Source organism: Quercus lobata, chromosome 1 (genome assembly GCF_001633185.2).
Source record: "Quercus lobata isolate SW786 chromosome 1, ValleyOak3.0 Primary Assembly, whole genome shotgun sequence".
NCBI classification, from domain to species: Eukaryota; Viridiplantae; Streptophyta; class Magnoliopsida; order Fagales; family Fagaceae; genus Quercus; species Quercus lobata.
The window spans coordinates 2323242-2336448 of NC_044904.1; the positions used below are offsets into that span (position 1 = coordinate 2323242).

At 33.1% G+C, this 13207-nt stretch overlaps 1 protein-coding gene across 4 annotated transcripts; it reads right to left on the reverse strand.

Moving 5' to 3' along the window:
- Positions 1-3047: 3047 nt before the first annotated feature.
- Positions 3048-12822, reverse strand: LOC115974147. Of its 4 annotated transcripts, none has more exons than XM_031094374.1 (6): positions 12748-12822; positions 12470-12540; positions 6900-6970; positions 6103-6179; positions 4272-5983; positions 3048-3497 (listed from the first exon to the last, which is right to left on the reverse strand). In XM_031094374.1, exons 5-6 carry the CDS (start codon positions 5964-5966, stop codon positions 3453-3455), a joined length of 1740 nt encoding a protein of 579 aa, XP_030950234.1. In that variant the 5' UTR covers positions 5967-5983; positions 6103-6179; positions 6900-6970; positions 12470-12540; positions 12748-12822; the 3' UTR covers positions 3048-3452. The 4 variants fall into 4 exon arrangements, with proteins under 4 accessions (XP_030950234.1, XP_030950243.1, XP_030950229.1 ...); XM_031094383.1 differs by having other exon boundaries at positions 6103-6197; XM_031094369.1 differs by having other exon boundaries at positions 6103-6232.
- Positions 12823-13207: the final 385 nt, after the last annotated feature.

Below are 13207 nucleotides of genomic sequence, written 5' to 3' on the forward strand. Positions count from 1 at the left end.
AATGTGTTCCCCACTCCTATTCAACAATTGATGTCCGTGGCTTAGAAAGACAAATCACTTACTTCAATTTCCCATTTTAAAGTATCTGGTTATAAATGAGCCTTGTAAGTAATCCAATAAAATATTTGATTTAGTTCTGATGATACTCATTCCTTTGATAATTTACATAGTTGCAACTAAAAACCAAGACCTACTTAGCCACATTGTGAAGCATCCAGATATGTCAGTAAAGAAAGAAAATAATAATAAAAGGTTGATAATATTGACGATCTCTTATTGAAGTTCCATTAATTTTAAACTTTCCATATTTAGTGTCAAACAGCACATGAGAAACTTCTCTAAATAGAGGCAAAATAAGGACTTCATCTTTGTGCAGGAGGCATTAGTTAAAGGACAGATTTGTATGCATGGAATGTATGCACCGCAAATATGCAAAGTATGAGACCAATGAGCTATAGCTCAACTGATACTTCCTCCTATAATATTGGGATGAAGGGTAAGGTCATGAGCTTAGCACCCACTAGGTGCACGTGTAACTTACCAATGAAAAGATACCAAGTATGAGAAAACTTTCAAAAACATGATGACCATAAACAGGTTAAATGTGTATGTTATAAATCAAACATTGAAATAGTAAATTCTTACATCATACTTGTATAGTGCAATAGAATTATTACGTTCTAAGAAGAATTAGATGTAAATACCCATACCTTACTGTTTGCTTGTTGATCCAATTACGATCAGCTGTCCGTGCATCATCAATAACATGTATTTCATATTTCTCTTGTTTAGGTTCCCAACCACCCGATACAAATTTAGAAGAAGGGGCCCAAAAGAGCACAGGATTATAATCCACAGAAAACTTATCACAAAGTTTAGTGTTTATCCGGCTGCCAAAAAAGTGAAAGGAGAATGACCAACCACCAATTCAAAATAAATAGGATCAAGTGTCATGTAAGAAACCGAATAAGAGAGATGCAATAAATCAAACATAGAAAAGTGTCTTTTTCTTTATGTTAGAGCATACAAACCAAATTTTAAACTAGTAACTTTGGACCCACAATGGTTAATCAACCAGTGAATCTGTGACTACGAGTCTGGTCCATCAAGTGAATTACATGCTCTTTGTCACACTACTCTGCCAACCATTGGCTTTGACACCACTCATTGAAGTGAAGGACATGTTAGGACATCACATTCCCATGTTGGTTTATTTGAGACTTAGATATGGAGGTTCATGTACATGCAGAACATCTCCACCTATTAACTTAAACTTTTAAGTTGGATTCTCTTAACATAATATCAAAATATGGTTTGTTTATTCTTAGACCTGACATGCCATGCTTGTCTGCCTTTGTTTCAGCTTTGATTAGGCCATCAGGCCTGTTTGTCTTGATTTAGGTTTTGGTTGGACAAGGGGTATTAAGCGTGACAGAAGCCTAGTCAAGCCACAAAGTTTCTTCCTCGAAAGCCCTCTATACTTCTAATAGACCCTGTTGAAAGTATTATAAATTTTCAGCAGGATATACTTCGCCCTGTCAAAAATGTATCACTGCAGATCATCCTTAGTTGCCTATTTGCTAGAAGAGCTTCAATCCATGTTCTCTAGTTTACAGTTTAGCTGTGCCTTGTAATCAGATGGTTTAGATTAAAACAACTGTAATTTGAGACGAGGTTATTCTGTTCCTTTGGTGCTTTACTGATATGAGTACGCAAAGAAGCCCAAATAACTTGCCATAACCATCAATCAAATAGGCTTCTCTGTTCCAAACAATCAGCAGATTTGACAGACTTTCAGACACATTAGGACAAACGAAAAGATCACACTAAAACCCAAGAAGCACAGGCAGCAAAAGTCAAAGGAGTACTATTGAATTTAAGCCAGTACATGGAGAAAATAACTTAATCAGGACTTGTTTGAGTTTAATTAGCCTTGCACTTATAAAAGATAGTTTAGCACCCTGTAAAACAGGATCCTTTTTTTATTTATGATCCATCAACTCCATGTAATTGGGGGATCAGATTGGAGTTAATGATTAATGGATGAAATCAGTTCCAATGTGGAGAAGAAAACAATAAAATACAAGAACCACATTAGTGATTAGTGTCGTTAATTGGATTTCTCTGATTGTGTCCATAAAATTCAGTAGTCATTCTCAGGAGAGGAAAAAGGCACCAACATCTTCCATAGAAAGAAAATATCAGGAAAGTAATTCCCATTACCCCCACATAAAAAATATAACACCCTGCGAAGAACGTAATCAAGAAATGTGGCAGCATAAATACCTTCAATGCACAGTCCACTCTGGTCATTAATATGATCCCAGGATGAACTGCATCAGGTCCATCAAAAAGCCTTGCAACTCTTTCGTAATGGGGCTGCAAAAATTTATTTTTCAATCAATATGACGACAAATAATAAGACAGCATCCCCTTAAGAATTATCGATCACAAGTTTTAGCATATCATACCTTACAATTTCTGGAAGCAGAACTCCTGCCAGACCAATTAAACCATGTTAAATAAAATTGAACTCCACAAGACATACAACTATCCAAATTTGTTTGAACTTCTTCAAATGTGCGTGTTTACAACAACAACAAAGCCTTATTCCCAAAATCGTGGGGTTAGGCTGGTCAGCTATTGATCTTCAATGGACTAATTGGGGGTCATTCACATTCTTAAAAAAAAAAAAGTTCATTTTCAAAAGAAAAAAAAAAAGAAAAGAAAAGTAATCACTAAGTAAGCTGCCAATCCATTTAGCTAATCTCAAAAGTAGTAAACCATTTTTTAATTGCAAGACAAAAATGTATTCTCCCAAAATTCACTTAATCATCAGAATCCATTCTACCGTAAATCTAAATCTAAATCTAAATCCAATAAATTTACCGAAGTACCAAACCTGCTGATCCATTTAGCTAGTAGCCAAAGTAGTAAACCATGTGTTAGTTGCAATCTAATATAATTAAAAAAAAAAATTATTTGAAAATTATCAAACAACCTATATAATTATTTGGATTGCCAATTCCACAAGTCACAAAGATCTTCACAAATATAAATATTTCAGCTAAAACAACAATTCCACAGCTAGTCATTTCCTTAAAAATCCCAATATATCCATTAACAAAGCATAGATCTAACAAAATGGTAGTAAATCTATAAAATAATGAGCAGTGGGCCAAGAATTCGACGACAGCAAAGGTGGCAGGGGTGTCTCTAAGAACGGCATCGAAATTCGTGTCGTTTAAATCAGCAGCGTAATCGTGAGGGCAGATATCAATATCAACGACAACGTTGTCGTTTTTGTTGTTGTTGTTGTTGTTGTCGTGGTCGACGATCGCATCGAGGAGCGAGGAGATGGTGAAGAGAACGACGAGGATGATGTCAATTCTGCTGCTAGAAACTTGATTCTGGTACTGCTTAATAAGAAATTATGTAATCTTCATGGTAGATCACAAATATGCTAACTCAAACATGTGCTTCAATTTAGCATCAACCTTAGGAAAAAAAAAAATCATAAGCAACAGCGTAAAAGATGTTATTAGTTGACTTATTACCGTTAATAACAAGTATGGTGTTCTACTCAACCTAACTTTGCGCAACATTTTATTTTTTGGCAAATCGATAGACAAATCCTAAATAATGTCAAAAAGTTGTTAATTCACTATATAAAATAGTTTAATGTTGGTCAAGTATTCAAACTTTCCTTTGCAAACATATATAATTGAGAAGCCATGAAAGAATCATGGTAGTACATCGTTTCCGAGCAAGGAAATTTGGGTCTAAACTGTTAAAACAGGTTTTGGAATAATGGACTCGTTGATGAAACTAATCTTGTTCTTGGCTGTGAGCGTCATTATCATGGATTGACTCTCATGTTTTGTAATTCTCACCAATGAGAGGCTGAGAAACAAGTGCCAAACCAGAATTATTATTGGAGTGGTGCAAGAAAAAGGGGTTAAATGGACCCGAATCTGGTTGTCCTACCAGAAGCTTCAGACCAAAAAATAAAAGATGCTAAAATTTTCAAGAGATTGTGATGCTCTGATACCAAGTGAGACTTAGAAAACTGCAAACTACGCATTGCATTTGAAAATATGATTTATATAAGGGAGGTTACCATGAGCAAAGGTAAAGTATCTTAGATTATATAGGCAATTGCTAAGTAAAAGAAATAAAAACAAAATTAATGAATGCGGAACATGAGCTTTAATTCTAATTTTTATCCTCATAAATTTTCCCTTAAAAAATAAACTCAAACATTTTCTTACTATTTGTTGCTTCTCGGCGACGGCGAAGTCCATCAGGGAGGTTTCACAATTCGGCAGACCCTCCACCTGAATAATGGAATTACAAGTGGCACATTCATAGGCCACTTCATTGCAAAATTTACCACACTTGTCACATGAAGCATGGTCCATAGTTTTATGAGCAAGAGTGAGGGGATGTTGGTGGATGTCGGATGTGTAAGTGCTTCCAAACTTGATGTTTCGGCAGTCTCGATACTCGCTATTTAAAAACTCTCCAAATATACATTTGGGGTGAGCAGGAAAGCTACATTCATCACAGTAATAGAACCAAAACTTTGAATCTCGTTCTTCCTCACAAATATCACAATAATATTCACCTGAATTATCTTCAGCAGAATATCGTAAGGAAAAAAGATGCTCATGTTGTCTATGTTTTACAGTGAGTGGCAGCGTAGCACATCCAAAATCTAGAGTAAATTCACATTTAGTACAACGAAATATTTTCGTTTTATAATTACAAGCACTACACTTCTCATCCAATGTTGTACTAGAGAGAATGAGGGAATGCTCGTGGCCGACATGAGTAAGCTTTTCTGGGATCAAACTACATGAAACATCAAGTTCAAACCTGCCGCATATGCTACACTTATAGGTAAAGCCATTAGTAAAAAGTTCACAAACATCACAACGAGCAAGCATAGATCTCCTTGAATTCAAGGTGAGTGTGTGCATGTGAAGTGGATGTTGTTTTTTATTGGGTAATTCTACACAGGATTTGTGTAAAAAGAAAGAACACTGAGCACACTTGTAAAACGGAAGGAAGATAGTTCGTATACACCCATCACATATTTCATAATTCTCAAGCTCATCAGTAAGCTTCAATTCATGCTCATGACTGAAATGTTTGATTTCTATGGGTACTTCAATTTTGTCCTTCCCCACCCTGGTTGTTGACTCAATAAGCTCCTCATCTTTTGATTCCCACTTCAATGTTAGCTCCCCATGAAAGTTGTCAATAGCACAATCAAGATGGACAACATAATCACAACTTGAGCAATAATAAATCCCATAGTTTGTGTCCAACTTTTTTACACAAAATTGACAAAGTTGGTCCTCAGATTGATCATTCTTGAGAGGTTTAGTGAGGTTGAGAGGGTGCTTGTGCCGCATATGTTTGACCATGTGTGGTAAGAAAGCACATTTGTGGTGGAACCAAATTCCACATAAGGCACATTGGCAAGGCTTGTCCTCACCTTTTTTACCACAAAAATTACAAGTGAATGAGATTGAACCTTGGAAGAGGGCCAATGGGTGGTCGTGAATTTCGACTTCAAGGATGGATTGTAGCGAAGAAGCACATTTGACATCAAGGACAAATTTGCAGAGGGGACAATGGTAAAAGAAATGTTTGCAAACTAAATTGCAATAGTTGCATTTGTAAGTGCCTTCATCATTTTTAGTTATTTGGAGAACTAAAGGGTGTTTGTCATGTATTGGCAGTTGCAACTCACGGGGTAGTTCGGCGCATGAATTATGAAGACGAAAGTTACATTGCCCACAACAGACACATGAACCCACAATTGCTTCACCACACCCAGTACATTTGGGCATAATTTTATGATAATAAAAATAAAAGCTTTCCAAAAAGGACATGAAGTTCCCAGGAAATTTATTGATTATCAGAGGATGCTCATGGATGAAGTGTTGAAGTTCCATCTCTCTCTGTTGTCTCCCTGTCAAACACACATACAACTAATTTGTCTACCGGACTTGAAAGTTACTTTGCACTTGATTGTGGTGGGTGTTATGCTTTTATGTGAATACGTATTAAATGATTATCTTAGATACTCACCTGGGAATTGAAGACTTTTGAGTAAACACAACTTTCCGTGCACTTCAACAGAGCATACCCTTTAGTCACTCCTTGCACTAAAAAGGGAAGATCATCTTCAAATGAAAATAAGTTTGGATCTCTTAATTATCTGAAAGAAATTGTAGTAAAAGTAAAGTAAAAAGGCTCTCTAAGTCATCATAAATTCAAATGGCAAAATAGCAACAAAATCTTATTGCATTTTACTTTTATAAGACAACACAAGCTACTTTTTTTAATTTTTTTTGGGAAGAAAGAAAAAAGGAAAAAGGAAAAAAAGAAAAAGAAAAAGAGAAGAAGCAAGACATACTAACGCAATAACAAGAACTTGGACTTCAAAACTTTGTTGATCCGTTTGGTTGCATGAATATTTAGGTTGAGTAGATTTATATTTAAAGCTCCACTTCTATTTGGAATTTTTAAAGTATAATCTAGATTGCTTGATAAAGGAGTGGGAATGAATGAACAAATTAATGTGTAATGAAATAGAAAAGAAAGGAATCAGGGACTCTTCCGATCAAACACGCATATAGCTAATTTGTCTACATGACTTGAAAGTGGTGGGTGCTCCACTTTTAGTTATTGGACTTGATTGTGGTGGGTGTTATGCTTTTAACTTAGCAGATGTACTATATATGTATATAAATATTAAAGGCTTATTCAAATGGTGACCTTCTAATATTTCCTACAAAAACTATTAGGGTTCAAATCCCCTTACTCCAATTATTGAATTATAATTTTCTCTAAAAAAGTATTAAAGGATTATCTTAGATACTCACCTCGAAATTGAATGCTTTGAGTAAGCACAACTTTCCGTGCACTTCAACAAAACGCACCTTTTAGTCACTTCCTGCACTAAAAGGGAAGATCATCACCAAATGAAAATAAGCTTGGATCTCTTAATTAACTAAAGTAAATTGTAGTAGAATCAAAGTAAAAATGCTTCCTAATTTATCATAAATTCAAATAGAAAAAGTAGCAACAAACTCTTATTGCATTTCACTTCTAAAATACAACACAAGCTATCTTTTTATTTATTAAAAAAAGAAAAAAAGAAAAGAAGATACTCACACTCGAACAAGAACTCTGATTTGGCATCAAAAGTTTGTTAGTCAATTTGGTTGCATGAATTTAGGTTGCGTTGATTTATATAAGCTCACTTCTATTTGGATTTTGTAAAAGTAGAATCTATATAGCTTGAAGGAGTGGGAAGAAAAGACCAAATGAATATAATGAAATAGAAAAGAAAGGAATCAAATTCAAATGGTTTCTTTTTCTTTTGTACCAGAATGATCTTTTTCTTTTTTTGAATGTTAAATGTAAACGAAAAATCATTATATATTCCCTAATTTTTATTTGTGATTAATTGAATGGAAAAAAAAAAAATCTAATTGGGCTCAATTAATAATTAGTGTTTCATCCAAAATCTGATGTCTTAACACTAAAACAAAAAATAATTAAGAATTTTTATTATTTTATGTTGTTGAACTCAATGAACTGTAACTTTGCAAAGATAAAAAAAGCCCATTAGTGTTTCATCAAATTATGATTATGCAATTATCTCAAATAATTTACACAAAAAAGAAGAAGAAGAAATAGTAATTTGTTATCACTTCATTTCTATTTGCGATGATGTATGCAATGTGGAAAGAGTTTTTTCGAGGGGGATGAAGCAAGAAATTAATCCTTCTCTTGTTTGGAAAAGGAAAAAATGGAATCATTTCTCTCTGTTAATTGAGACCAAAGTTATTCTTTTATCCATATTTTTACTATGCTTGCGTGCATGATCACAAATTCACAATTATGTTGAATAATTTACTAAAGAAGAAAAAAAATATAGTATCTTGTTATCACTCCATTTCTATTTGTGATGCACGCAATATGGAAAGAGTTTCTGATTAGGGTATGAAGTAAGGAATCCTTCTTTTGTTTTGGAAAAAAAAAAAAAATCAAAGTAAAAATGAAATGGTTTCTCCCCATTAATTAAGACAAAAGTTATTCTTTTATCCCATTTTTATTCTGCTTGCGATCGCAATTAATTAAAATTATTAAAAGAAAAAAGAAAAGAAATAGAAGCTTGTTATCACTCCTAGTGGCATAACCCAGAAATTTTTATTCTAACATTATTATTTTTATTTTCATTAATATCCTCATTTCTATTGTTATTAATGTTAGAGGCTTACAGCCATGAATTACTTTCTGGTGCCTGGCAATGATAAGTTGTGATGGGGTCATAAATTGATCGCAATAAAAGTATTCGTTATGCGATTTTTGATAGTGATTCTCAGCTAGTTATTAATTCGTTTAGCAGGGTACCACAATCCCTCAACTCAGCATCATGAATAACATTTCAAGAGCATTGGCTCAGGTACAGCAGCTCCATAGTGTTCAGTTATCTTATACCATTAGAGAAGGAAATAAAGTAGCTCACATGTTAGTTCAACGTGTTAGAGGCATTGCCTATTTTGTCACTTAATTGGATAGAGGAAACACTATGTATGATTGGGAATGTTATTGCTTAAGATGTACTGTTTTTATCCCGTGTGAATGAAATTCATTTATTTCGCTCTAAACGCCTAATATTCAAGCGTTCCAAGACTAGTTGAGACGCCATTTTTGACTCAGGCCTCTCAGAGTCCTTGCTGGAACCAACAGCTGATGTGGCGCTTTTCATTATTTGACAAGTGTTCGTGGGTCAAGGACAATTTTGTGATCAATTGCATCATCATTTTCTAATATATATAGTCATTCTCTCAAATTTTGCACTGTTAAGTTTACCAAAATGATATCGTGTTGGATAGTAAAGGAAAAAAAAAAAAACACTAAGACTATCACTATGAGGGTTGAAATTAGAAGGAAAAAAAAAAAAAAAACTAAAACTAAAGGAACAAAGTTATTTTTTTGAATGGTAATAGTAATGTTTTTTTTCTTTCTATTTTCAATTAAAACTCTTACTTCTTTACTTCTTTATTATTTTTAACACTTATTCGTTACATAGATAAAACTAAGAAATATTTTATTTTCCTTTTCAAATGAAGTTTGGCATATGAAAAAGAATAGCCTATTAATTATGATATACATGGAAAAAAGAAAAGAAATATAGATAGAAAATCTACAAGAATAGCCTATTCAGTCCACTTTGGGCCTATGCTGTCCAATTCAGTCTGATTTGGTCTTATTCAGTCCACTTAGGTTCTATTCGGTTGCTCCTTAAAAAAAAGGTACTATTCGGTCCTATTCGGTTCACTTCAATCTTGTTCAGTCTTATTCGCTCAACTTTGGTCGAATTCAGTCCACTTCGGTCCTATAAAATTTATTTGGTCTTATTCGGTCTATTTGGTCCACTTTAGTCCTATTTTCCCTACTTTCTTCCTATTTTGTTCGCTTCAGTCCATTCAGTTCTATTTGGTCCAATTCGGTTCATTTGGTCCATTTCGGTCTACTTCAAACCATTCAATCTATTTTTGTGCATTTAGGAAAATATAGGTTTGGGTTGCGAGCACCTATTCTAAATCCAAATTTATTATCTTGTAGCTGAGGATATGTATTTTAAAATTTTCAATTAGATTCAACTATATGGTTAAGGGTTAATAACTCACGTTAATGGCGGACTTAAGAAGATTTAATGTCAAGTGGGGTAAATTTCTAAGGGACAGACACATGCACACAAATACTTGAGACAGTCTAAATAATAAAAATCAATTTATGTGAATAATAAGCTATATTTTTATGCAAAAAAAATATATATTTCTACTGTATTTTTCAATCAGAGGTTTTTTTACACAATTACAAGTCATTTTGTGATTTTTTTTTAAAGTTGATATTCCACATGTGCTATTTATATGAAAAAGGTTGTTAATACCTAATAGTTGGACTAACCTCAAGTGCAACTCATGTAAATTTTAGTATATTAATTAATATATACTAATAAAATAATCAAATCGTAACACTTTTAAAACTATATTTTGAATATAGTATTTTAAATTTCAAATTTCACTTAAAAAAATATTGGAGTTTATCATGTAAACATTCTTATATTTCATTACTTAAACACACAAATTTTTATAAGAATAATAAATTATTAAATTATGAATTTGTGATTTTTTAATAATTTTTTCTATTTTCAATTAAACTCTTACTTCTTTATTTTATTTTAAAAAATGAATATTTTTGTTATCTCACCTTTTGAATTTCTGAGAAAAATTGTATTATTTTCATTTTGGTACAACAAAATTTATATTTATGATTTATGATTATTCCTATAATAAATAAAAATATGATTACGAAATATATTACTCATTATTAAATTAGTTTAAATTATAAAAAAAATTAATAAAATCACCATAAAAATTATCATACGTAACGTTCGGGTTCGCTACTAGTTAACAAGTAAAAGTAAAGTAAAAATGCTCTCTAACTCATCATAAATTCAAATGGAAAAATAGCAACACAAGCTACTTTTTTTGGGGGGAAAAAGAAGAGGCCAGAAATACTCATGCACGAACAAGAACTTGGACTTGGCTTCAAAACTTTGTGGATCTATTTGGTTGCATGAATTTAGATTGAGTAGATTTATTTTTAAAGCTCCACTTCTATTTGGATTTTTTAAAAGTATAATCTAGATAGCTTGATAAAGGCGTGGGAATGAACGAACAAATTAATGTATGATGAAATAGTTTAGGAATCAAGAACTCCTCCGGTCAAATGTCTTGGGATGCCTCTTATTTCAGGAAAGCTGGCTATGAGGGACTGCACTTCTCTCATAGACAAGATCACAGCAAGGCATCTCTCATTCTCTGGTATATTGATTCTCCTTCAATCAGTTCTGTACAGTATCCAAATATATCTTCTTCCTTCCTTAGAAGGCTATTGCAGCTATCGAGCAGAAATTTAACCACTTCTTGTGGAAGGGGACTGAGGAGGGGAAGGGAAATATTATTCTTGTGACCAGGTGTATACTCCAAAAAAGGAAGGTGGATTGGGACTAAAAATGGTTGGAGAAAGGAATAAAAATTAAGGCTGCTATTCTGAAACACATTTGGAACCTCTTTGCTAAAGCTGGTTCTCTTTTGGGTTGCATTTGCATCATTGCATGGGTCCATGACTATGAGGCTCTTTTGAAGGGTAAGTGCTTTTGGAATGTTAATATCCAACAACAAAGCGCTTGGGGATGGAAAACTTTGCTCAAATTAAGGAATGAGGTTGGCAATTCTTGAAGTGGGAGATGGTAAAAATATCTTCCTTCGGATGGATTGATGGCATCATTGGGGATGGTGTATGATGCAGCAAGCTCCATTTAGGCAAAACTAGAGTGTGCTGATTAATGGGCAGTGAGCTTGGTCTCCAGCTTGGGCTGATGAATTAGTCACTGTTCAAACTAAACTTAGCCTCATTAGATTGGGGGAACAGGACAGGCCTGTTTGGATTTCATCTCCTTCAGGAAAATTCAACTGTACTTCTGCAACATGGGAGCAACTCAGACACAAAGAAAATGAAGTTCCATGGTGGAAGTTGATCATATGGTTCCCTGGCTGAAACTATTCCAAGACATGGGTGTATTGGCTGGTTGAAATCGAGTAAGAGGTTGACAACTAGAGAATAGTACTAGTATTTGCTTGGTGAGAAATGAGAACGGATAATCAAAAGATACAAAAATTAAGAAATGAGATGAGAGAGGTGGCGATAGGAATAGGATGTCTATTCATGTAAGGAGCTCAGAAACATATGAAGATGTGCTCATTCTTTTAAAATTATTGTAATATGAATTTTTTATTTTACTAATATCATGGTCATTTCCATTGCTTATTAATGGTAGAGTAAAGAATTCCTTTCTGGTGACGCGCCGTGATAAGGTTTGAACCATATAGAACTTCAATAGTTCAATGATTTCAATCTATTCCAGTCGCCTGGAAATAGAAGTACTTTTATTTTTATTTTTTCAAGTCAAACATTTTGAAACATCATTGAAGCAAGGAATCACATTTGATATCAATGATCATGAATTTCCTGGAAATTCATTGATCATCAGAGGATGCTTATGCATTACGTGTTGAAGCTCCATTTCTCTATGTTTCCGTGTCAAACACACATACATATAATTTGTCTACATGACTTGAAAGTGGTAGGTGCTCTGCTTTTATTTATTGGACTAGATTTTGGTGAGTGTTATACTTAGCAGATGTTCTATATTTCATATGTGGATAATAGAAATATTAAAGGTTTATTCAATTGTTACCTTCTAATGTTTTCAAAGGAAACTATTGGGGTTCAAATCTCCCTACCTCAATTATTGAATTATAATTTAAAACAAAAAAGGAAAAAGTATTAAAGAATTATCTTAAACACTAACCTGGAAATTGAACGCTTTGAGTAAGCACAAGTTTTCGTGCACTTCAATAGAATGCACCCTTTAATCACTCCCTGCACAAAAGGGGAGATCATCTCCAAATGAAAATAAGCTTAGATCTCTTAATTAACTAAAATAAATTGTAGTAGAATCAAAGTAAAAATGCTAACTCATCATAAATTCAAATGGAAAAAGTAGAAACAAACTCTTGTTGCATTTCACTTCTATAATACAACACAAGCTATCTTTTTATTTTATTTTTTAAAAGGAAAGATACTCACACTCCAACAAGAACTCTGATTTGGCTCCAAAAGTTTGTTAGTCAGTTTGGTTGCATGAATTTAGGTTGCGTAGATTTATAAGCTCACTTCTATTTGGATTTTGTAAAAGTGGAATCTATATAGCTTGAAGAAGTGGGAAGGAATGACCAAATAAATGTATAATGAAATAGAAAAGAAAGGAATCAAATTCAAATGGTTTCTTTTTCTTTTGTACCAGAATGATCTCTTTCTTCTTCTTCTTCTTTATTTTATTATTTTTTTTTAATGTTAAATGTAAAAGAAAGGAATATTAAAGGGAAAAATAATATATATAAATATAAATTTGTAATCATTATATATTCCTTGGTTTTTATTTGTGGTTAATTGAATGGGAAAAAAAAAATCTAATTGGACTCAAATTTTTTTTTTTGGGAGAGAAATTGGACTCAATTAATAATTAGTGTTTCGTCCAAAATCTGAT

Bases quoted from the DNA above. Each gene is read 5' to 3' on its own strand.
- LOC115974147 (XM_031094374.1), bottom strand. From the start codon at position 5,966: ATGGAACTTCAACACTTCATCCATGAGCATCCTCTGATAATCAATAAA. The intron at 3,498-4,271 runs GTAAGAAAATGT...TTTTTTCCTAAG, and splicing joins TCGCCGAGAAGCAACAAATA to GTTGATGCTAAATTGAAGCA.